The sequence below is a fragment of the Kryptolebias marmoratus genome, linkage group LG16, assembly GCF_001649575.2.
Source record: "Kryptolebias marmoratus isolate JLee-2015 linkage group LG16, ASM164957v2, whole genome shotgun sequence".
NCBI classification, from domain to species: Eukaryota; Metazoa; Chordata; class Actinopteri; order Cyprinodontiformes; family Rivulidae; genus Kryptolebias; species Kryptolebias marmoratus.
The window spans coordinates 19,175,910-19,201,026 of NC_051445.1; the positions used below are offsets into that span (position 1 = coordinate 19,175,910).

General features: G+C 39.0%; 1 protein-coding gene across 1 annotated transcript in view; it reads right to left on the minus strand.

The window, feature by feature from the left end:
- The window catches only part of LOC108232179 (RNA-binding motif, single-stranded-interacting protein 3), a 123,828-nt gene that overhangs the window by 76,609 nt on the left and 22,102 nt on the right, over positions 1-25,117 (minus strand). The window contains exon 2 of the mRNA XM_017409795.3: positions 4,492-4,682. Coding sequence (XP_017265284.1) covers positions 4,492-4,682 — 191 coding nt within the window. The remainder of the gene's footprint in view (positions 1-4,491; positions 4,683-25,117) is intronic.

The window sequence follows — 25,117 nt, forward strand, 5'->3', positions numbered from 1 at the left end:
TCCAAACATTTCTAAGCCACAGAAGAATGCCTTATGACTGGTCTGTCAGGATTAGGTTGGGCTAACAGATTTTGAAAGATGTTAGGCATGACAAACTTTTAAGGTCCCTTAAAGCACTGGAAGACAACCCAGCTAAGATTTCTTTGACCTTTTAGAAAGTGGATGGATCACAACAAATGTAGAAAACCTCTTTCAGTATGAAGTCAATTATGGCACTGCTACACTCTTAGTAGTCATGAAATGGTAATTTCTCTGCTATTTCTACATTATTGAGATGATCTTTTGCACCCCCAACATGATCTATACGCTGGCCCTGGCATGACTCTCTCATACCATGTCAGAATGCAGCTATGAGTATCATGTCTGCACTAGGTTACGTCCATGACCACGATGATAGTCGTAGCCTAGGCATGAGGCAGCAAGACCAGTCCTGCTTTGAACACTAAATGACCAAGCCACCCTGGTGAACATGGGCCTTATACTGAATAAACTCCTCCATGCGCCACCCAGGACCTTTAGTGACATTATAATCCAGTCTTTCCAAATTTGCCACAATCCAGTCATGTTCCAATAGTCTGTGTAGGTTGTGGAGAGTGTAGCAAGGTCTTCATCCAGTGTTAAGAGGACCTTAAGTCAGTATTTTACTGGGCTGCAACCGTTGGCAACTAGTCAAAGAACAAAATTTTAGGAAATACACAAACATTTACTTGGAATGATATGAATTAGTACTTACAACATGTTTGTAGATATACCTAACTGCAAGTAATATGCAACATTCACACAACATTCTTTTGAATAACATGAACAAGTTTTGTTGCAAAATTAGCCACAGTGTCTTAATTATGTCTCAGTTTGATCACAGTTTGTTTTAGTTTTTATCTCTAATCAGTCATAATTTTGGCATGATATGTCACTAAGCCCTCCCAAAGTTGTTTCCAAATTCCCACGCATTCTGACTCACGGAAACTAAATTGAGAAGGTTTCAGACAGGTTCCAGATGCCCACAACAACTCTGCGTCTGTTTTGAGAGCAAATTTTTTGAACATCTTCCAAATTCCAGTGATACAAGGACAAGGTCCTGCCACTTGTGTAATTAAATTGAGAACCCTTGCAAATGTTTTGAGACATTTTGGGAGCTCCCTAATGAATGCTGTTCACAATTTTTTTTTCTTTGCTAACAGGTGCAGCCCAATGAGATACAAGCTTTAGGAAAAGAATCCTCCTCAAATTATGGAGATTCTTTAGTTTCAAACTCCTAAAATCATTGCCACAATAAAACATTTTGATTTCCTCTCATGTGATGCAATAAAAACAGTGAGACCGATAAACTGCTTGTTTTTTCTGGACTGCAGAGAGATTTAAAGAGTTGTCAATACTACAGTTAGTGTGCTGGCTCTGCGTGTTTGTGTGATTGAGTGAGGTGTTAATGACAGTTCTCAAAAGGGCCCCCACAGACTCAGGTTTGTGTTTTTATCCCCTGTGGAGCAACTTCAGATGCTATTCGTTTCATGCCTTCTGAAATCTCTTCTGTTTTGTTCTCTTCAGGACGCTTATATGTGTATGTATACATTAGGTATTTGTGCAAATCTTGTATGTTTGCAAAGAGTGTTTGTCCTGTCTGAATCTTCTGTGTGAGTGTGCACGCATCACCATCCTCACAGGTTGGTCTCAGTGTGTGGTAGCTTCTAATTGGGAATTCGGTACAGCTGTCTTGTCTCCAGCATTTCCCTTATTTTTTGTTCTGCCTTTTCTGCCTCTACCAAACAGACACATGCAGAGGGAGAAGGAAAATAGCGGTACTTCACAAGTCTTTAAATTAATTTCCCATACTCAGTTTAACATCTTAAGGTGCTCGAAAAAAAATGAAACCTGACCTGGACTGATTCCAGAGCAAAAAGGCAGTTTACTATGAATTTAAGAAGATAGCTTAATTTCCCTGGTACATTAAGTTTATCTGCCAAAAGGGTTCTCTATGAAGTTTAAATCATCAGCTCCAAGGAACACTAAGCGGTGCATACAGGAGTCTGCATTACAGCATCATAACACTTTATAGTCATAACAAGGAAAACAACCACAAGTTAAAAAAGCCCTTTTTTAAAAGAATGCTGCAAATAAAATGTCTGTCAGTCATTTAGAAAAAGTTAAAAGGTTTAGACACAGTGCTCTCTTGTAACATTTTTGGGAAAGAGTGGATATTTTTTAAGCGTCTGATGATCTGACAGCTGACAACGCTGTCATGTTCATTTGTAAGCGTTTAAGCACAACAGAGTGAGACAATCAAATTTAGAGCAAAAAGCAGCATGAAAGCCACCTAAAGGACCCTTTTGACAAAAGATATTTCAACATGTTTATACCACCATAAAAGGCTTCTGTAGTTCACCTAATCTTTAACTAAACTGCAGTCAGTCCTTATATGATTTTCCTCCTGCTATGACAAGCTAAAATATAGATAGATAGATGGACGGATGGATGGCTAGATAGATGGGTAGGAGTAATGAGTCAGTGACAAGTGTGAGCAAGATAGACAACAAGTGTGAGTTAAAGCTGGTGAGTGTGAGGGAAATTGCCCTTGTGCTTCTATTTAGATTCTGCTCACGTTCTGCTCTGTCCCCAGACGTTAAAAGTGTGTCCATAGTTTGGGCGACCGGGGGAGTGATTGGAAATGTCAGCTGACAACAGCACTTTTCACTGACACTCTGAGAACTGGCACAGAGACAGAGAAGGGGGGGGGGGGGGGGGCAGAGAGAGAAGGATGGAAGGGGCGGATATGAACTTGAACAAGCATCAATACGGATGAGGATGACAGAGTTCAAATAGTGTTCGTGTGTGTGTGTGTGTGTCAGTATTAATAGACTCTCTTCCTGTTATTTACTGTATTAATGCACATGAATGATCTATGAGTGAGTTTTTGCATGCACATGCATATGAGTGAGTGACCACAAACTGCCACTTTATTTCCAAAAGCTGGAGAGAGTTAGATCCTCAAAGCTTTGAGTGGTTCCCAGCAGCCCCCACTGGCCAACCATCTCCCCCACTGACCTTTCCAAAATGTTACTGGCCACTTGGCACGCTGACTGAGTCCCTAATGAAACTTTTACTGGCCCCCATGTTTTACCCCATTTTTCCAGAACGCCTCCAGGGCTACGCTGACATACAACTGACTGCAGCTGACACATGCAGAGGATGGGTCGACATGTGAGACATCTTCACATTTCAGTATTTCAGTCGTGATAGTAAACTGGGACTTGTATATCTTTTTTTAAGTGGTTGGATCCATTAAGTGTTGATAAGTAACAAAAATATTAATAAATAAAAACTGTAATTCCATTCGACCTCCCCCGCCTCTTATCTGCTGACCTCTATAGATAGACATCAGCTTCTCGTGACCCTGAACAGGATTAATCAAGTCAAAAAAATGGATAGATAATTTGAAATGATCGATTTCCAGAGAAACTTATATCTGCTACTGTTAATCGAGAGTTAACGTTAACCAGTGAGGTCAGTGAGTTGGTAAACAGCAGCTAAACTGCTAGCTGTTGAATTAAATGCTTTTTGGTTCATATTTCTGTGTTTTGAACATATTGATATGGCTAACAGCAAAACAACATATGCCCCAGTGATCTTTACTGTTTCTCCAGCACTTATTGCAGATATAAAAACAGGCTTCATATAAAACCAGGAGAAGTTTACCAACTCCAATGTAACTTTGACCAGTCAGTTTGAGAAACAAGACATTTACAGCCATGACAGTTTTTTAAAGCCGAGCAATTTCTCAGCAGGAAAAACTATTCACCTACATGTATTTTTGCACAGAGTACAAATAGAGTGGTTCATGCTGAACAAGGACTTTTATGGAAAATAGATATTGCTGATGCAAGTACAGCTGCCTGTTGGCTCAGAGGCAAACTCACAATCCATTGACAAAATATGAACTGAAGAACAATGCTGCTAATCAGTTTAAAAAACATGCCATCAGTTCGTTCAAAAGAACTAGCTTTCTGATGAAAACACCTTTTCAATACTTTTGCTACTATTCTTGCAGACTATTAGATTTAATAGGGTACTAAGATAGATAGATAGATAGATAACTCTCTGGCATTACACAAGATTAACTTCATCACAGGGGTCTAAAACCTCTGTTGATGGACAGCAGAATGTGTCTGCCCTAACATGAGTACATAACATGCTTGTTTGGGTGTTTCTTTTTTCCTTCCTCTTAGGAAGCAGGGAAGAGAAACACGCAGGTCAAGAGCAAACTGTTGAAACTCATTTGAAGCTGCTGTTTGACTCACAGCACTAATGACCACGGGCAGAACTGAACTGAGCAGTAATGAACTAAATTCACTGGCAGGTGCTGCTTAAGGCATCTGCAGAGCAAGGACAAGAACAGAATAGAACAGAACAGAACAGAACAGAACAGAATAGAATAGAATAGAATAGAATAGAATAGAATAGAATAGAATAGAATAGAATAGAATAGAATAAACTCACGGTTGGCAGAGTTTGATGAGGTCCTGATCAGTTGTGGCAGGTGGCAGGCCTCTGATGTACAGGTTGGTTTTACTTAGTTGCTCCACTAGCCCTCCTCCATGACCTCCACCACCACCTCCTCCTCCTCCTCCTCCTCCTGTCGTGCCAGGGCTGGGGGAGGCCATGGGTGGAGGGGGAGGGGCATAGGACTGCTGCAGAGACCAAAAAGAACAAAAAAGAAAGTCACATTTATGTTTCTGGTTAGACTTATTTCCTGTACAGTACTTAATGGGCATGGATTTGATTAGAGAGAACCACCCATTATTTTTAGGTTTGTATCCTAAATCTACCCAATCAAACGTCCGCTTTCTGCCCAACTCACATCCTGCCGAGTTGTGTTTTCCTCTCCCACATCATTCTCTTGATTCAGCAGGAAGCACATCAAATTAAGGAAGCAGGATATGAGAAGATTAGATTAGCGGTGCTTGGTGATTATGGCACCACGTTTTACCGCAGAAACTTGCATGAAAAACAACCACAACAGTCCAACTAAGTGCAATAATTTCAGCACTTAGCATACATTAACTCAAGGCCAAACACATTGCTATGACTCGGGACAGAAACTACATGCTTACAGTATTGTTTGATTTTATACAACACATTGTCACTAATCAGCCAGCTTTGACTGTTAGGAAGTCTTGTAAAGTAAGTAGGTATGATATTATAATGTGAATAAACTCTATGCACATGTAAAAGAAGCACTTAATGTTGCTCTAATTTGTTTTCAGACTGAAGCAAACACAGAAAAGTAATGAAAAACAAAACAGCGCTGAGGCCAGTACTATAATATATATTTATTATATTTTTGTCCTGCTTCCTGCTGTGGGTGCATAACACAGCCTATGTCTGGCCTGAGCACTATATCACACTTTAACTTACTAAAACATCTCATATTGGCCTCCACTGTCCAATTACACAGCTCAATACTGACTAAATGGCTTAATAAGATGACCGGCTCTGGCAGGGAGGAAGGGGAGTGCAAGGATTAATGAGTTTCTGGCACTGATGGAACACCCACCCTTGTTTTAGCCTCAGGCAAAGCATTAAGCTACGTTCGGAGGAAATAAACATGACAACAGCACTGAAAACACTCTGTCTTGATGTTTAGAGCAAAACAACTCCACTTTCTTGACAGTCTCAACTTGAGTCCCACGGTGGAAAAAGTGGATAAATTAAGTTCCAAAAAAAAAGAGAGTCTGTGGGTTTAGGCAAAAGAATCAGATGAGGTGGAGGATATGTGCTTAAGTGCTGTTAAAGGAAATATCTCTGAAAGTGTTCATGAAAGTGAGCTGGTGTGAGCTGGTGTTTGTGGTAATGACAGGCTGTCACTGCAGAGCAACACACAGCCTGAGCCAGCTCTGATAATAATCCATTACCTGCATGTTCCTTAACTTCCCAACACACACACACACACATGCTGAAGGCTAAGAGAGCGTTAACAGGATTCAGCACATGAATAACAGACGAGCAGCTGTAAAGGAAAATAATGTCTTCTGGGCTAATGCTTCACACTAACTGGACAGAATGAAATTTTTGACAAAACAAAACATGACAAAGTACAGCAGAAAAACAAAAAAATAGTGGTGCATTTTTTTGTGTAGGGATTACTTTTTTAAATTAACTGCCAGTACAGAACATACTGAGAAGACATTGCCCTTAGGTTTTTAAATACAGACTATACTAACAAAAGAAGCAACTACTGTTTGTTGGACACTTCATCGTACAAGGAAGTGAAAAAGCTCCATTATTTCTCTTTACATGATCATTTTGATAATAATGCCTCAGAACAAGCCTTTCAACATTGGACTGCTCTGACAGACAACACACAAGCAAGTTCATTGGAAAGAGGCAGGTACATAAAATGATGTTTTCTGAAATCTCATGCCACTTTGCAAGAATCTAAATATCTGTACATCTGACTGAGTTATAGCCATGTTTGTGTTGACCCAGGTTATTTAGTTGTGGTGGCCATCTGAAATAGGGCAGCCTCCAAAAGTCAATGAACTGTAGATGCACACCCAATGATTACTTTCTGAGAGTTTCATTAAAATCCACCCAGTTGTTCTTGAGATATTTTGCGAACAGACGTTGTTGACGCCAATAGTTGATGCCAAAGTTTTGAGCAAAGATTTTGTGCAGTATGTATCACTCAGAGTATGTGTTGGAGATGATATTCAGCTGCTATCACAGCCAATTTGAGCTCAATATCCATAAAATTGGCTTAAGTTATGGTCCTTTTTATGTTTGCAATGTTTGCTTAGCTGTGGTGGCAATCTTGAATAGAGTTCTTCAAATGTTGATCAGTTGTAGATGTACTTCCAATAACTACTATGTGAGAGTTTCGTTAAAAATCCATTTTGTGGTTCAAGAAATATCTCGCTAACAGATAGACATGGAAACACTGGCAAAACAGCAGATGTAAAACCTTTAGAGCATTTGTTGCACACGTTATATTCTTACAAAAGTGAATAAAATAAAAGTGAATGCACACACTTTCTTTACCCACACGCCTAGCCTTATCTTGGTACATTCATCTCATTCAACCGTGATCTGGAACAGAAAAAAAAATACATTTTTCGCTGTCACACACACAAATGTTCAGGTATTCACAAATGTCTTTCTCCTTTCTCTCATCTCGCTGACATAACACACACAAACACACACCTGGTCAAAGGCCTTGCCTAGGGAGCCTCTTTCAGGCAATTTGTGCAGCTGTCGGGGTTGGGCAGATAGTGAGCAGTGTGTGTAACATGTCAGAGGCTGTGATACGGGAAACTCTTTGAAACATTAAAATCTCTCTTTCTAGCATCCACGCTTCCCACTACCTTCTTCCTCTGTCACCGGCTGTCAGTTCTGACACACGAGTTGCTCAGTCCCCTGCTCTTTTCACCCCTGCCCATCCACTTTCTACGTTCACACCGTTTCTATACATCTTGGCACCAGCTCCACTTTCTCTCTTTTCTCTTTAAGGATTAGTCTGCAGTCGTGTGTGTGGACTGAAGGCTGCCTCTCGGCTGGTATTGTTGACACACTCGCTACAGCGGGGCAGCCTCTCTCAGAGAGGAAAAAAAAAAAAGAAAATGGCTCGGAGGCACTGACACAAACTGTCACACAAAGCAAACACAGTTACAGGGTTGCTTGGTTCCATGCATGACCGAGCCATGAAGAGGTAATGCACCACAACACACCGCAACACACCAATCCACTGTGACATGGGTCTGCGGGATTTTTCTTTTCTGGCGCCACAAGGAGTCGAAAATATTGCAGTTACTTATCCAAGACCTTGAAGAAACAAACTTTAAATTGCCACAGCTGAGAAAAATAACGCAGTGAAAATATATTTTAGGCTTGTTTGGGCACCTCTTTGAAAAGCTGCCTCTTGCATTAACTCGTGATTTTTTATTTATTTATTTATTGCAGAATATCAGCATATCATCAGCTTGTCTGTATCAGCCAGATATAGTATTTTTCCTTTAATCTCCAGTGAATCACTACACTTTAAAGGTGGACATTATGAAAACAGTTGAATCGTGTTGCTAAACTGAAATTGCCTTTTACGTGTGCATCAAAATCTGTAAAGGGCTAAATCAAGTCAACACAGTACACAATTTCTCCAAAAATCCATCCCCAGCACTTTTGTTCATTTTGATATTTGATATATTGAACTAATTTTAACACGCCCCATCTTTGCTTTTTGCAGCTGATGCGGTTCTGTTGGCATCTTCAGGCCATGACCTTCAGTGTGCACTGGGCCGTTTCATAGCTGAGTGGGATGAGAGTCAGCTCCTCTCTGTCTGAGGCCATGGTTTTTAACTGGACAAAAAGTGGACTGCTTCCTCTGGGTTGAGGATGAGTCTTTGCCTTAAGCGGAGGTGTTCAAGTATCTGGGTGTTTTGTTCACAAGTGATCACGGGATGGAGTGTGAGAATGTCCAGTGGAAGGGAGCCTTGTCTACAGTAATGAGGGTGTTGCTCTGGCCCGTCATGGTGAAAAAAAAAAAAAAAAAAAAACTGAGCTCAAAGGGGAAGCTCTTGCTTTACTGGTCCATCTATGTATGTTCCACTCCTCACCTATGGTCACAAGAACTGGATGCTGACCAAAAAAAAATAAGATAAGAAGGTGGCCATGCTCAGCCTTATCCTGTCTGGCCTGGGAGCTCCTTGAGATGCCTCAGGAGGAGGTGAGGAGTGTCACTAGGGTGAGGGACGTCTGAGTTTCCCTCCTGAATCTGTTGCCTTCATGACCCAGCCATCCATCCATCTATCATGCATGCATGGATGGTTGGAGGGATGGGCAGAACCAGCTTTACACACATATATATATATATATATAATATATTTTGATATAATAAAATAATGACTTTGCTATGGAAGTACAATGATGTTCAGCTGGTGTTTATTCTACTGTATATTTTTGTTTAGGTCTTCCATTATTGTGTACTGTTTTAAAACTCAAAACATCTTTTTAAAATATATTTAGGCTTTTTAGTGTTTTAGCAGTAGTTTGATTATAATGTAAGTCAACACACTCTATCGTGTTCTCTACCTCCCCTTGCGCATACCTGCACATAAAAATTAAAATATCTACTAATAACTGGTATAAATAAACTATAGCTATAACATTGGCATTATAGTAATATCTGATATTAACAGCAGCAGTCAATATAAGTGCAAATTGTGTGATACAGTGGAAGTTGTTTTTGTTTTAATAGCACAATACAGTGAAACTGTGGTATTTTTGCTCCACTTTATCGTACCACCAGAATCTTGTACTGGGTCATGCCCTTTACCGGCCTAGTGGTGCACATAAAGGCCATAGAAACACACTGTTTATGTGTTTCTGGACTCCTAACGGACTCTTTCTTCTTGTTAATGGCACACACAGCTATGTTGAGAAGTGGGTTTTTATTGGATCTTACAAAAATGAAATTTCTCCTCTTAAAGAACTTCCTGTTCTGGTCTCATTTAACTGTGGAGCCACAGAAACTATAGCCACAGCACAGTTCCTCCATCTATCTTCATGAAATATGTATTACCAGAGGCTAAGTGACATATTGACTACTACCGTGGTGAGTTTGTGTACTACTGTAGTCGGTGAGATAACCCCTGACACAGCTGAACAGGAACGTGTACAGCTTGGCAGTCTGTAACATTTAAAAACAAGGATGAATTGCTTTTTTTTTTCTTAATTAAGTTTTTTTTTTTTAATCCATCTTGGAATTAACAAGCTTGCTGCTGATGACATAAAACATATGTTTTACCTTACACACAGAAAATGTTTAATAATAGTTTACCTCATCATAGTGAACCCAAAAACATTAAATGCAATAGTTTAGTTTTTGCTGATTATTAGCATCCTACTCTACATCTGATCCTTCACCTAGGGACAGATTAGTACCCACATAACACCCACATAAAAAGGCTTCTAACAAAACATGTAGGGTTGTAAATAAAGGCTTACCCTCAGATGGTGGTTAAAAAGCTTTGTATTTTGCAACCAAAAAGAAGACCGGAAAGCTCTAAAAATGTGAATATATCAACATACAAGCTGTCTGACAGTCATTATGTGCATTCATTATAAGCTTATTAGGGCTTTTGTGAGTGATCTGGAAGTACTGGTCTGGATGAAGATGCTGAACATGGCCACAGAGGGTGAACTTTAGATGACCGGTCAGATAAAAGAGGGAGAGGGGGCAGACAGTGAAATGGTGAAAGATGAATGACGGATGAAGAGAACTAAACTCAAAGGGAAAGGAGAAAAACACCAATGATGAGAAAAAGAAAATAATGGGAGACATGAGGGTGGGGGGGTTGTTCCAGCCACTTCCGATGCTTCCTGAAACAGAGGAAAGAATGTGGGCTATTTTTGGGTCTGGCGCTGAGATTCCCTCTTACTCTCAGTGCCTTTTTAAGCTGAGCAGCGGAAGGGTTTAAGGAAGAGCTTATTAAAACATCAGAATAGTAACATCACATATGATATACTATCCATTTGGAGGTCACAGAAGAAGAGAAAATAAGCTTCGACTAATGCTTGTCAGAAACTTTGGGGAGACAGCAAATCGCCTTTTTGGGAATCTATAAATAAATTGATCGCCAAACTATTTCATCCAGGTCTCACTGGCTTCAGGCTGCTGCTGGATCTCACCAGCATTACACATTAAAACAAAATGTTCTACAAAATTTAGAAGAAATGAAAGGAAAATGCTTTTTTTTTTTTTTAAAGTTAGGAGAAACACATACGACTGCAGTAAGTTTGGCTAAAGCTTCACACTGGAAATGATAATCTCCTTGGAGAGAAGCCCAACGATATCCAACACTGGATACTTACAGCTTTCCACGAGTCAAGCAGAGGAATGTGTGCGTTAGAGGAACAGCCTACGGTGAGATTAGTCTAGAGGGTAAATGATATGCCTGGGGATATTACACGGCAGGGTTATTTAATAAAAGCATTTTAAAGTCCAGTTTCATGGGCAGCTTAGAATTCCTTGAAAAGGATCAGCAGTTCTTTGTCCTTCTGAGGTCCAGCCCCGATTATGAGTTGAGACAATCAAAAGGCTCTTTTTATGCTATACATATCTGTTCAAAGTTTTTTAAAACCATATTTTAATGTATAGTGTATAATATATATATATATATATATATATATATATATATATATATATATATATATATATATGATTCTGGTTTCTTTTGGTTTAGGTTTATTGTTGTCTTCACATTTTGTCTTGTTTTCTGTACCTCTGTCATCATTCACTTCTCCTCAGTCTCTCTCTTGTCTGCCTGCTACGCCCATCTACACCTGCCCCAAGTTGTGTAATCATCTCACCTGTGCCCACTTTCCCTAACTGCCTCCTGTCTTTAAAACCTGGTCATCTCCTCCACTTACTCACTGGTCCGTTGTCGCTTCATGCGCTGTCTGGTTGTCCCTCTCGTCTTGTGTCTTGGATTTTGGTTACGTTTAGTTTTGCTGCCACATCAGCCTTTGTTTTCTTTTTAATAAATTAGTTTCTTTTTATTTAAAGCAATGAGTCTGCGCTCTGGGTTCATCTCTCTCTCCACCGATCATGACGATCATTCTTCTTGTGTTTACATTTCACACCAAGTGTGCTTTATGCGCAACCACCACACCTTGTTTCCTGTTTTTGGTCTGTTTTCATGTTATGGCAGAGTTAAAGAATTACATAGAGGCCTGGCATTCTACAACAGCTTTTTGGGTAATTTTGGGGGTTTCTGTATGAATGAAGAGATTTGGATCTGTGTGGTTTTAGAGCAAACTGCTCCACTGTTGTTTTGATTTCGAGGGCACAAAATGATGGTGGGCATGTGCAATAAAATCTGCATTATCACTGATTTGAGTTTACACAAAGAAACCAAAGATTAAGGCTTTTCTTTTTTTTAAATCTCCACTTTGGAAAGCGATTTTAAACTTTTTTTTTTTCAACCAAAAGCTCTGTTTGTCTGTAGACAAGAGGCGCAAACGCAGCAGAAAATTTTCATTTTGAAAAAACATCCAGTGGAGTGCCTCTGTGTAAATCTAACTGTAAGTTAAAGAGGGTGTCATCTTATTCTGTTTGACACTTTGAAAGTAAAATATTGAAACTGGATCAACCTACAGCGAATACAATGTTTAAAGATATATAACAGACAATTCTGAGGATTAGAATTGATCCCCTTGCCACTCTCAACCAAATTAACTGGATTGGTTGCTTAATAGGAGTTGTGTAAAATAATGAAATCTGATTGTTATTGATTGTTAAACTTATCTTATTGTTCCTGTCAGTAAAAATAGTACCGTATCAAGCTATCTGAAGCTTTTTAAAAATGTTCACAAAAAGCACAAAAAGATGATAATTATGGAGCAGCAGCTGTTTAAATCTGTGTATTTGTTTCAAAAGTAAAGGTCAGTATCTTTTCAGTTTGTTTGATTTTATGTTTTATCACCTAAATATTACCAACATTTGCTGAAGTAGCTGCCTTTGATTTTTCTTTTCTTGTTTTTTTTTGTTTGTAAAGTTACAGTTGTGGATCCAATTGTGTCTCTGAAACTTTTTCTAATGTTGTAGATACCAAAGCTAAAACAATTCTGACAGTGTAATTTTCTTGTTTTGCTTATTAGAAGTTAGAGGTTTCGTCGGACTCTTTCTGTCAGGGCCGTGGTGTCGCTGCAATCCATCTGTGTCTAACTGGGCCAAACCCACAGGACCAATAACTATATTATATAAATGTAAAATGTTCTGTAACTTCAGGTTCTGGGAGCCTGCTGACACACTGCACTTTTTTAAATAAATAAATAAGTGGATATGATGTTTTATCAGGATGTCTGCAAATTTCATCAGCCCACATTTCAGATCACCGTGAGGTCAGTTAAAATGGAGAGATTATTAATTAAAATGCAGAAAGAAGACCAACTGAAATATAGATTCAGCGATGGGTTAATCTGTAATTAACGAGAGATTGTGACATTTTAAGGTCGGTGAGTTAAAAAAATCAAGTTCAAATGTAAACCAGCTTCTTTGACTTACAGTTGAAAAAAAATCTCTCTAAATTGCTCCCAGATAAACAAAGTTGTTCCTCTTGTGTCATATGAACATCCATTATTGGCAGGAAGGTCTTTATTTCGGAGCTAGTTTTGCAACAGCAACACTAACATTGTTCTTGTGCTTAGGTTCATCTTTACATCATGACATTTTCCTGTATTTTTCCTCATGCCTCTCCGTTGTGCAGCTCTCACCTCTGCGTTGATTTCCTCTCCTCGCTGTCCCTGCCTCCCTCTCAAACCAATCCTTCACCGTGTCCCCCTCAGAAGATCAAGTCGACTACACTGCTTCCCCAGTGGAACGCCGTGTTCCAGCCTTCCACCCCTCCATCGTTCGTGTTAACATCAGCAACAGCAACATCAACACACAGTCGGGATGTCATAAACACGTTGCACAAACATCCCCGGAGGACATCCAGTTTGGACTTGGTGCTCAGTGACCTGGTGAGAGATAAGGAGGTGATGGAGAGGGGCTGTGGTAGGTGGCTGAACTCTCAGCACATTCCTGTGGATGTTTTGTTTTTTTTCGAAGGTCAGGAAGAGGTGAGGCGTAGGCTGAATGTGAGTATATGGGCAAGCTGTTTAACTTGAGACTGATCGGAATTGGAATTAGCCCGGTCAGCTACGGCTCTAGGGATCAAGGCAGAGCGAGTGTTTGTGTTGAGGTTAAGGGAAATGTTGGTTTTAAAAAAAAGAAAAAAAAAAAAAAAAAGAGCACCGATGTGAGCTTTAGCGAGAACATTTATTATTTGGTATTCTGTGTGTGTATGTTTATGTGGTCACATAATATCATTCTGGAGCTTGACTTGGAATACGGTATTGTTACAGTTCGTCCTCTCGTATTTACTATTGTTTTTACCAGTAAACTGAGAAAAGAAAGACGTGACAGTTGCTTATTGTTGAACAATTTCTGATCAGTATGTGGATGCTCTTGATGTACTGATTTAAAATGCATTAATATGACAAAAATATAATGTGCAAAACACACTTGTGTCATGGTTCTGAGTTTTCTTGTGCATCAGTGTGGCTTTCCCATTGAGAACTTCAACAATCTGAAGCAGGACTAGCCAAGCTGGCTTCATGCTTAAGCTATGACTGTGATCCTGAAAAGTCCATGGAAACCACCTAGCACAGACGTAAAACCCATGATAATCACATTGGGCTAGCATGGCATGATCTTCTAGTAAGTAGTTTGCTCCTGAGGCAGTCTGAAAGAGTTGTGCCCAGAACATGGTGGGACTGTGGGTATATCTGGTACTGTAATATGGTTAGCAAGGGAGCATGCTTCTGATGTATAGAGCAAGATGACAGTGCAGGAGAGCATCTTGGTGATGTGCAAAACTTTTCTGATCAGAACATTACTAAAGTTACCACATGTAGATACTGAGTAAGGCAATAGTAAAAAAAAAAATTGCACAAACCTAAAAGATTGTCAGTTAATAAGTTCAGAGGTTATACCAAATTACACAGCAGGTGTTTTGATTAATTAATGATATAAATATGATAAACTCATTTTTATCAACATAGAAAAGGTTCTGGTTTGCTTTGTTAAGCCATTCATAAAATCCACTGAAGCAGGATTTTGGAAACTGTAAAAAGCCAATCTGGAGGAAAAGCTGCTAGCTATCACCCAAAGAGAAGTTGAAGTCAGAGAATTTTTGTACCCTGTCAGATCTTGAGGCACGTGTGCTTAAAAATTGGTCTAGGCTGTGTTTCCAAAAGTAGACTATAAGTATAATAAAAGGCCTTAACAACAAATCTCACATATGGGATATGTTTGCCATCTGCAGTAATCACAGCAGCTATGAACTCCAACCACAGTAAAGGGGCTGACCTTCCGTGCTCATACTGAAGAAAACCCTCACTGAGTGAAGTCCAAGGAAAACATTCCACTACATTGTACTCCAGAACCCACCCAGCTGATTTTATCTCCACCTTTCTGAGTCTGTTCCATAAAGAAAATGCTATATTCCTCCTTGCAAAATGCATGACCTCCAGAGTGCAAGTTACAAAACCTGAAAGGGGGAGGGGAAGAGGGGGGATTCCACAAAGCTCTATTATTATGTATATTTATGCAAATGCAATGTGAGTTTATTCAGAGGGGTCGTTTTAGCTCCTCCTCTCACTAGCCCTGATTAGTGTTCAACCCAGAAAAACCCTGCATGAACAGCAGGGGTGGATAGAGCCAGTGAATGGTGATTGGTCTAAAAATGACTTATAGAAGAGGGAAAAGTTCAGAGAATTTATTGCTCTGCAGTGACCCCCTTTAGGTTCGAAACTAAGCTTTATTAAAACATTTTTTTGGTAACAACTAATAAGCTCTGAATGTCTACTTATAAGGTGCACTGGGTAGTATCTGCTGCTCATCATCCAGCAGTTGCTCTATCCATTTCTCATCTCTTTTCTGCTTGCATTATAATAATCTCATCTTATCCTCTTGTGTCTCTCACGTGTTCGCTGTTCTAGTTTGACATTTGGCTTTTCGCCTCCTTCTTCATTTCCTCACGTTTTGTTTTTAACTTTCCTCACAGCCAACACCCTCTGTCCTCTCCTCTTTTTCCTTGCCCATCATCTGCTTTGCTCTCATCTCATCTTCTCCTCAGACCTGCCTTTCTCCAAAACTCATGCCCACCTCCCCATCCCCTAAGCCACCATACAGGAGATTAAAATATGAGGAAACAATCAAGCTCCGGCTCATTTGCATATGAACAGGGGGCAGACAGGCTAGTGCAGACATGACAACAGAAATCCACTGCGGAGCTTCTTCCTCTTTTTTTTTTTAAATCCCAGGAATGACTTTTTTGCCGTATTTTTGTCGAATGAGAAGAACAATCCTCTGGCAGTCCTTTCAGGCAGTCAAATTACCATGAGAATAAGACACCATAAGAAAAAGATAGAATGCTTATATAGCGTCAGGTCAAAGAATGGAGACTATAGAATAAGTATTCAGACGGAATAATATTTTTCCAAGGCAACAATGAGCAGCAGAATAGATACAATTTGGTGTGTGTATATGTGTCTGAGCGTGTGACTGCACAGGCTTGTGTGTGTTGGGTCCATCCTCTCCTAACAATAAGAAACTGAACAATAGAAATTGGCATGTGTCTATGAATCGTATCTTGAGGAGGAAACAATCATAGACTCATTAGTGAATCAATTAAAATGACTCTAAACAAAGTAACTTGACAAGTCAAAGCACACAATGCAATATTTAAAAAAAAAATCCTGCTCAGCAAAAAGCAGATATGCCACGAAATCAGGTGAATAGATCTAAAATAAAATAAAAAATCAGTAATGTATTTTCCACTTTATATTTTCAGAACACAGATGCAGACTCATTAAAAACAGGCAGAACCTGATTTTTGTTTCAGTTTTTGTGCATCATTTCCCCCTGGTATGCGCTCTGCCTCAGCATTGCATTCACAAAGCAAATGGCAACGTGCCGGTGTAAATACGCCCATCAAGTTCAGCAGGTGTGAGCAAGTGGCACTTTTTTTATGTGAGATCGCGGTTGTCCTTGCTGCACAATACAGATATGACTTACTGTCAAAAACACAGCACGTCGGAAAGAAATGGAGAAGAAGATAAACATGTTTTCCTCACGGTTTCCTTCAGGTCTTAACAGATGAAGTACAGAAAAACGGCTTAAAGCTGCAGGAACATCCCACTGTCTCAGGATGGGAATCACTTTTGTGATGGCATTTCTAAATCAAGGAGTGACATTTGGCGCTGTCCTAACCTTCATTGCATCCTTCGATTTTCGCCCAATAAATATTTTTAAAAATGAGTCCTAGACCAAAGGATGCTGGCTGTGTTCCTCTCTGCCCAGGGAGAAGAGTTGGGACCTGACTTCACCCTCAGCATGTCTACCAACCAGAATAGCTTCATCGTGCACCTCAACTGTGATGCACGATGAAGCTAAATCTTATTTCTAATCCTCAGAGTTGTCTGTTATATGTCTTTATTTAAAGTTAATTACTTTGGGTCATTATGATGAACTTTTGGATGTGAAGCACTTTCTGTTAAAATGCTCTTTAATCAATTTATTTTTTTGTTCTGAATGTGAAACAGCAACAACTGAATTTCACACACATTTATAATAATTTCTTTGTAAACACAACAATGTCTGACACTTTTCTCTGGGAGAGAAGATGACTTACTTTTTAAAAAAGTTTTGTGTAGGCAGCAGTGCAGCAGATTGCTCCTCTACTTCTGGTTTCTTTGAGAAACAATTACCGCCAGCTCTCAGGAGACAGTACATATTTTATGCTAAATGTATGTCGCAAAAGGTGCTTGCTTTTGAGAAATAGATGCTTTTAGCAAAGTCTGCAGTTTACAGAAAATTCAACAAATATTATCCACAGTTCCCAAACCCACAATTACAATTATTTAATCTAATTATCTTATAATGAGAGAGGATAGAATTATAGCTTTTTGGTCAAACCTTATAAATGTAAAGATGTGTTAGCTCTCTGAGTGCGTGTTAGGATAGCTCTCAGCTACTACCACACTAAAGTTTAGCTCAGTATCTGTAAAACTGGCTGTTATAGCCATTCATGTGTTTGCTAAGGCTCACTGTCTGTGTACATCCAGTGATTATTCTCCGAGAGTTTCATTAAAATCTGTCCAGTGGTTCATGAAATATTTTGGGAAGACAACAAACAAACTAACACATGCATGCATATGGGCGAAAACATTATCACCCGCAACATACAGCATAATGCTAAACAACATTCTCCACACTGTGTGGAGTATTGGCAACAAAGTCTGAATTTGTTTAAAGATCTAAAAATAATAATATTTCTTGGTAAAAACACACAACCAATATTTACTTTTTTTTGTTAAAAAAATTTAAATAAACTAATAAGTTACAGGATTAAGTTACTTGTGTGTTTGGGTTTTTTTTTGTTGTTGTTGTTGTTGTTTTTTAGAAAACTTTCTCACTTTCTCTGCAATTTAAATATGTTTCAAAATGTGACTTTACAAAATTACAAATGCACTGTGACATTTTGCTGGTCATGAGATGTTTGTCTGTGTGTTCACCAATGGGAGCTGTACTGTAAACAAACTCAAAGCTGACGTGGCCTATTTCCCACACAGTAACTTAACAAAAGTCATGTGAAACAGCTCGACACGTGAACTCTTGTAAAAAGATTGTTCCTTGTGAACTTTCAGGTTTCGATGCTCTCCATATATGTCTTTCATCATTTGATTCTTTGAGCACTGCAGGTTTTAATGGTAATTTTAGGTGAAGTCGTGTTGCGGCATCAATGCGGCACTAAATTGATCCAGGCTTTGCTAATGTAGTAACAAGGTTCGATACGTCTCTCTCTCTCCATCAGACTGACCAGGTCTGATTTAAACACAGTTATCTTGTCTGCTCCCGGGGTCACTGACCGTTCAATATTACTCAGCCACCTTCCTTCACTTTCTCCCTCGGTTTTCCTTTTTATTCCGCTCTCGCTGCGCTAATTAAATTCCTTCATCAAATCCGAGAGGAGCAACTACTCGGGGAATGAGAGAAGAAAGGGGAGGGGTGGGAGGTGAGAGGGTAAGAGGGAGGCAGGAACAGAAGAAGGGAGGAAGAGATCAGAGTGTAAGAACATATTGAGTGGAATCCAAGCTCTCTGACTGAGATCAGATGATGACCTGGGGATATCTGGAGGGAAAATCCATAAAAGGGTATCAGAACAAAGGTAGAACTCTGTCAAATTGTTTTTTTTTTTATTATTTCTCGGGTGGAAGATTAGACAGAAACTCAGAAAGAATGGTCCATAGAGAAATTCATAACACAGCTGCATATGTGATGGGAGTTAGGGCTGATAATTGTACACAGGAGATATTAATTAAAACTGTACCTGAAGTCTACACAGAATCATGCTAAAATAAGGCTCATGTTTTATTTGATGTGCCATCCTATAAATGTATGTTAATGAAGTCAAATGCCAAAAAGAACACAACCACTGAGTATGTATGCAAGGTATTAAACAATTTTTCTAAATAATTTTATCTTTCACCTAATTTGTCTTGTTGAGCCATGACACAGAAGCTCACATGTAAAATTTAGAACTGAACTATTCATCAATTTAGAAAGAGACATGCTTTTTTTCATTTATAAAAAAAACAAAAAACCAACAAAGTGAACTGCATCCACTGATCATAACTGCAGACACTGTGTGTGCTTGGATTGATTTAAAGCGCTGATCAAATTATCTGGGAAAGGTTAAAAGTATCCATTACTGGCTAACATGCTTTTGTTATTGAACACAGGGAGGAAAAGGACAATGCAGCTGGGCCACATACAGCAACAATCAAGCCCGGCTGTATCCTGGAGGCATCGATACAACAAAAGATTCAAAAAGGAAAACCATGTTATGAAAAAAAAAAAAAGATATATGAAAGAAAAAGGCATTGGAGCGAAACAAAAAATTGTTTTTCTTTCTCTAATGCACTTTTTTTGATTAAAAAAAAACTTTCATTCTATCAGTTTAGCCTAGTATAACATTAAAGTTTAAAATTTTAATTTGAACTTTGAGGACATGCAAAAGTACGCCGTGGTTTACTTGTTTAGGCAAAATATTTCAAGGGGTAGTTCAGATCTTTTAAATAGAGGTTCTGTGGAAAGGTTATGAATTAAAATCTTACCTGTTATAGATAGCTCTTTGGACTAGCTCAGTTTGGAGAAATGTTTATAAATTCTGATCGTGGCAACAAGCTAACCTTAGACAGAGTGGGAAAAGGCCGGTGGGTGCCATTTTAAAACAACTCCAGTCTAAAGGATTTCATAGCAATTAGTGCAAACACTATTTTGTAAACCTTTACATAGGAGTCAATTTCATATTACAGTTATTTTCTGTACATAGACATCTGTGGTTATTTGCAAGAGCAGCAGCTAGCTGTAACACCTTTGATGCAGCCTGGGGGATAATACAGTATTTCTACTTGAATAACAAAGTAATGCAAAACTGAACGTTATGTAAAGGTTAATAAAATAGCATTTCCATGATCCGCATTATTGGAGTTGTTTTAAGATGGCAGTAATCCACTTTGGGCTTGGTCCTGCTCTGAACAGCCATTAGCTAAATCCAGTCTGAATACAACTTTTTTTTCTCCTAACTGAGATCATTCAAATAGCTATCTACAGCAGATATGAAGTGTTTAGACCCTTGCTACCAAATTCCACTTTAAAATATTTGTGCAACAACATTTACTCCTGAATGTGTTTACGTGTTGTTCAATGATGCACTTGAAGCTAAGTGGTAAATAGTGGAATAAAAATAACTACAAAGAAAAGAAATGCAGAGAAGGAGAGGATGAAAGGAATCCATATTTGACAAAGGTGGATGAAGGTTGGAGGAAAAAAAGGAGATAGCAAGAGAATAACAGAGGAGGGAAGAAAGGCCACCAGAGAGGTCACTTCTGCTGTTAATAATTTATCCTTTAAAAACCAGTGTGAGGCTTTAATTGGTGCTGTGGCTAATCCTGAAACACACATACACACACCTCGGGGAGGCTCCCAGCAGCTGTGCTGCAGCTAAATTGGCTACAGTGAAGCAGCGACAGCAGTAAGTTCCCTCCAGGTAGAACACAGTCAGCCAAAACAGCAATATCAGGCCTGCCAAGGCCGTCTCATGGATCTGGGCGTGACACTTCTCACCGTCACGTTTGCTATCACGCTCTGAAAGAAAATCTTAGGGCAAATCAAAATGACAAGATGTTAGTCCCCAGGTATGGTTGTTAAGGAGATAAATATTTGGCTCACTTCACTTGTAATCTGCTGTTAGCTGAGGCAGAAGATGCCCTGTGCAGCATTGGAAGCTTTCTGGATTAAAGTCATTTATTTGATGATTTATGGCTTGACTTAGTGCAGACAAAGATGACAGTCTGTAAATTGAATTAGCCTTTTCAAGACCCCAGGCTTCGCTACAATTTGAATTAAAAAAAATAATAATATAAAAGGTAAGCACAGAATCACATTTTGTTCCTATTTTACATTACAGTGAGCATATTTCTGCAGCCTCTAATGTGCTAACAGAAATGATCTAAAGACACTTTCTTACTGAAAAGGTGTTTTGAGGGTTTTACACACTAAATTAAATCTAAGTTTATTGTCCCTGTGAACATAATAGAACAGAAAATATCAGAGTACTCCCAAAGCTCTTGCATCCAACATCTGCTTCTAAAGGTCTCAGGTGTTGCAGCTGTTGTGAAGCAACTACAATCAAATAAATATTGTTTATAATTTGGTCTACATGTAGTGCTGGTGCCTAATACAGAGGAGGCAATAATTAGACAAACGTGAATGGGTTGCTTATTCAAAAGAATGAGCGGAAGAAAAAAGCAACTGACAGCAGTGACCTCATGTCATTAAATGTCAATTGTCTCTTTGGCTATTAAACATCCTTCAAACGCAGAATAATTTGTTTCAGGGAGGACTGTTGCAAACAATAAAATACACATGGCCCACCGGGGACGGCTATGATGCTCTAAATGAGCATTCAGTCAGTAGTTGTCTGTGTCCCAGTAGTTGGCACCCGGTGAGTCAGACCATGACTGGGTCTAAAGGTCACTGAGAATATTTAAAGCCCCCATATTCTATCATACCCCATCATAACTCTGCAGGTGAGATAAACACTTTGGCCATGAGCTGGTTCAAGGAGAAACTGCTCACCAACATTCGTCGTTTATGTAAAGCTGCAAGAGAAACACACTCAAAGGTTGGTTAATGAAGCAGACAAACTTTATGAATAATCATTTTGTCAGAATTCTGCCAAGTCTCGTCAAACCGAAGATGGAAGCATGGCAAACAAACCAGTTCATGGTTATTTCTTTTTAGCTTGAACTACAGCTAACCTTCCTCTTACTCAACAACTAACGAAACAACCATAGAACTCTGGAACCACAAAACAAGAACAAAATCCAATCAGATGCTTTAGAAACACTGAAGGGATAGTTTAGATTATTTAAAGTAGGGTTCAGGGGAAAATTTATGAACAATTAGTATCTTACCTGTTGTAGGGGGCCTTTTGAATGACCTCAGTCTGAAGAAACTGTGTTTAATTATTACTGGACTGATGAGCTAACGGCTATTCTGAGTGGAGCCAAAACCAAAGTGGATTCCTGCCATCTGAAAACGACTCCGACCTCAAAACTTTAAATGAGGTTCACGCAAAGGCTATTTTTTAAACCTTTACATTGCTGTCAGTTTGCATTTTACTTTTTCTCTGGATAAAATATTATAATAGTCCTGCAGGAAGTGCCCCAGACTGTTCTGGAAACCATACAACTAGCTGCTGCTGCTATATGCATTTGCAAATAACCACAGAATTCTCTGTAATCAACCATATGATGCTAAAATAATGTCAAAGTTTATAAAAACAAGTTATGAACGAACTGCTACAAAAACTTTCTGACTAAGGTTGTGACGGCAGTGAAGTGAAATTTATTTGTATAGCACTTTTCAGCAACAAGGTGATCCAAAGTGCTTTACACCACAGAAACAACAACAGAATCAAATACAGAAATAAAAACATCAATCAGGTACATTTTAGCTAATAGTGAGATCGGTGAATAAACTTTCCTCTAAGAGGAGGCATTTGAAATACAGCAGAATCAAATATATAACTATAACAGAGTAATGAATAGTTTTAGCTAATAGTATGGTTGGTATGTCTACAACAGGTAATTTGATTAAACTAACAATCCAGCAATCCATTTTGACCTTGGCTATACTCCAGTAATCCAGTATGAATTAAGCTCTGATTCTTCATGCTGAGGTTGTTCACTGAGCTATCTACAACAAGTAAGATGTTTATAACCTTTTTACTGAAGCCCACATTAAAAGATCTAAACTATCACATTAAGTCAGGCCTGGGCAGTTCCCAGCTCTTTGGCCATACCTGGCTCTATACCTGTCCCCATGTCACCTGCATGAGGTCAAAGAAAAATCAGGGATTACATATTAATAATAATTCTACACACTAACACAAAATTGTGCTTTTAATTTAAACTTGGCTGCTGCAGTGCTTTTATTTGGACAGAGAGGGTACTAGCAGCATCAGGACTTTCTCCACTGCTAAGTGGAGTTTCTAAGAAAGTCCAGTATAAACGGAAATAAAGTCTCATACAGAATGTAGAGCCATGGACAAGACATGGACCTCTACGTGTTTATTTACTGAAGTCAGAAGTAAAGCAGTGAGCTTAGTTTTTAGAGTACAGAAAACTGTTTCAAGTAATACAACTTGAGAGGGGTTATTATCAGACTAAACACAGAGAAATACAGAGCAGGCGTGCACTTCAGAGGCCTCTCTGTCCAAACTTTAAAATCAACAAGGCCTTTTTACCAAGATTTACACATCCAGGAAAGTAGCAGTGAAGATTAGCTTTGTGATACCTCACAAAACACACAAAAAAAAACAATTCTGTTCTCTGATGGGGAGTTTATCAAAGAGAACTTGATGAATGTGCTCTGAAAAAAAAAACAAGGAGAGGAGAAGTTTCCACATGTGAGAAAGCAGCAAATCCAGAAACAGATCCGCTCACTGACAATCAGCTGTCAGCTGTTACCTTGGGTAAGCAACACGACTTCTGTGCACACATTCAAACCCAACAAAAACAAGATAAAAAATTTTATTTCTTTTTTTTATTTGATGCTTGTGTTTGAAATACTGCAAAAACGTACATATTATTTTCAATTTTTTGGAGAATATTTAATATTATCATTAAAAATATAAAGTTTAATTTCTCAATATGAATGGTTCAGAAGTTCTTTTGCTCTGTCTACTAATGGGAGCTAATTAAAATCATATTTTTAGCTAATTCATAAATAGGTGTTTGGCAGATCTGAGCTTTGGCTATTGGTCCAGCCCTCCGCATCAGTCCCATTTCCTTATGTGGTTCTTTGAGAAAAATGAGTCGCCCACCTCTGCTTTAAGTGGTAAGACTGAATTGGGCAAAATTTCAACTGCTGTACAAGTGGAAACATAACATTAAAGGAAGTATGACACCTCTGTGAGGTCATAGAGGTTACTGTTTATTCCTCGCTTGAATAATTTTGCAGAATAGAAACAATTTATTTTCCACTTTATAAATATTAAGTTTATGAGGTGTGCGTGTGGGGAAGGGTAGTCGATGCAGCACCACACTGTGTCAAACCTGCAACGCTCAGTAAACATAATGATTTCAGTAGCTGTCACCTGCGCTGCCACTCAGAGAAACTTTAATCTGTCACAGCAGCTGAAGCCGCATTAAATCTGTGAATCAAACATTCCTAACAGCATGTTTTGGTTTTTGATTTATTTTTTCTTTAATCTGAGACCATGCGTGACAGCATGTGGTGGTTACCAAGAACTCCTGATGTGTCACATTTCAGCTTGTGTTCTTCTACTATGAGAATTACATTTCCAAAAAGAGATCCATCAGAAGTAGTCCAGGAGTTCCTGCAGTCTGAAATCAACAAGTCAGGGAGGTTATCATCCAAACCCCTGGCACCACGAGGATTCATACGTCTCCCAAATCCTATTGTACCATGAAACATCACAGTACATTAGCTACAAGAGGGATTACCCCTTGTTGAAAGTAAAATCAAAAGAGAAGGGGGGATGGAGACACTGGAAGTGTGAACCTGTATGTGAACACATGATGATGCATTCAAGTGAATGTGGAGAAACCATTAACAAGCCATTGCTCTGATGTGTTTGTATGTTACGTTCACACAGCAGGTAAATGCGACCCAGTTCTGATTTTTTTTGCCCCTATGTGTCACACATTGGATTTTTTTCATGACACTGTGAACGTGACAGATCTGATTTTTCATATCCAATCCGGGTCTTTTCCGTATGTGGTACTGAATCAGATACATATCTGATGTTTTTTAAAGCAACAGCATTGTGAACGTTCATTTCGACTGACTTTTACATCGGATGAAAGGACAGAGGTCCTTCAAGTAAAAGTCCCACACATGCCTCTGCACAGAGGTAGCAGCCACAGCTCCAAAAAAGGTCATTGTTACAAATTGCGCTCTTTTCCTTCTCCATCTTCTTTTATCTTTTAC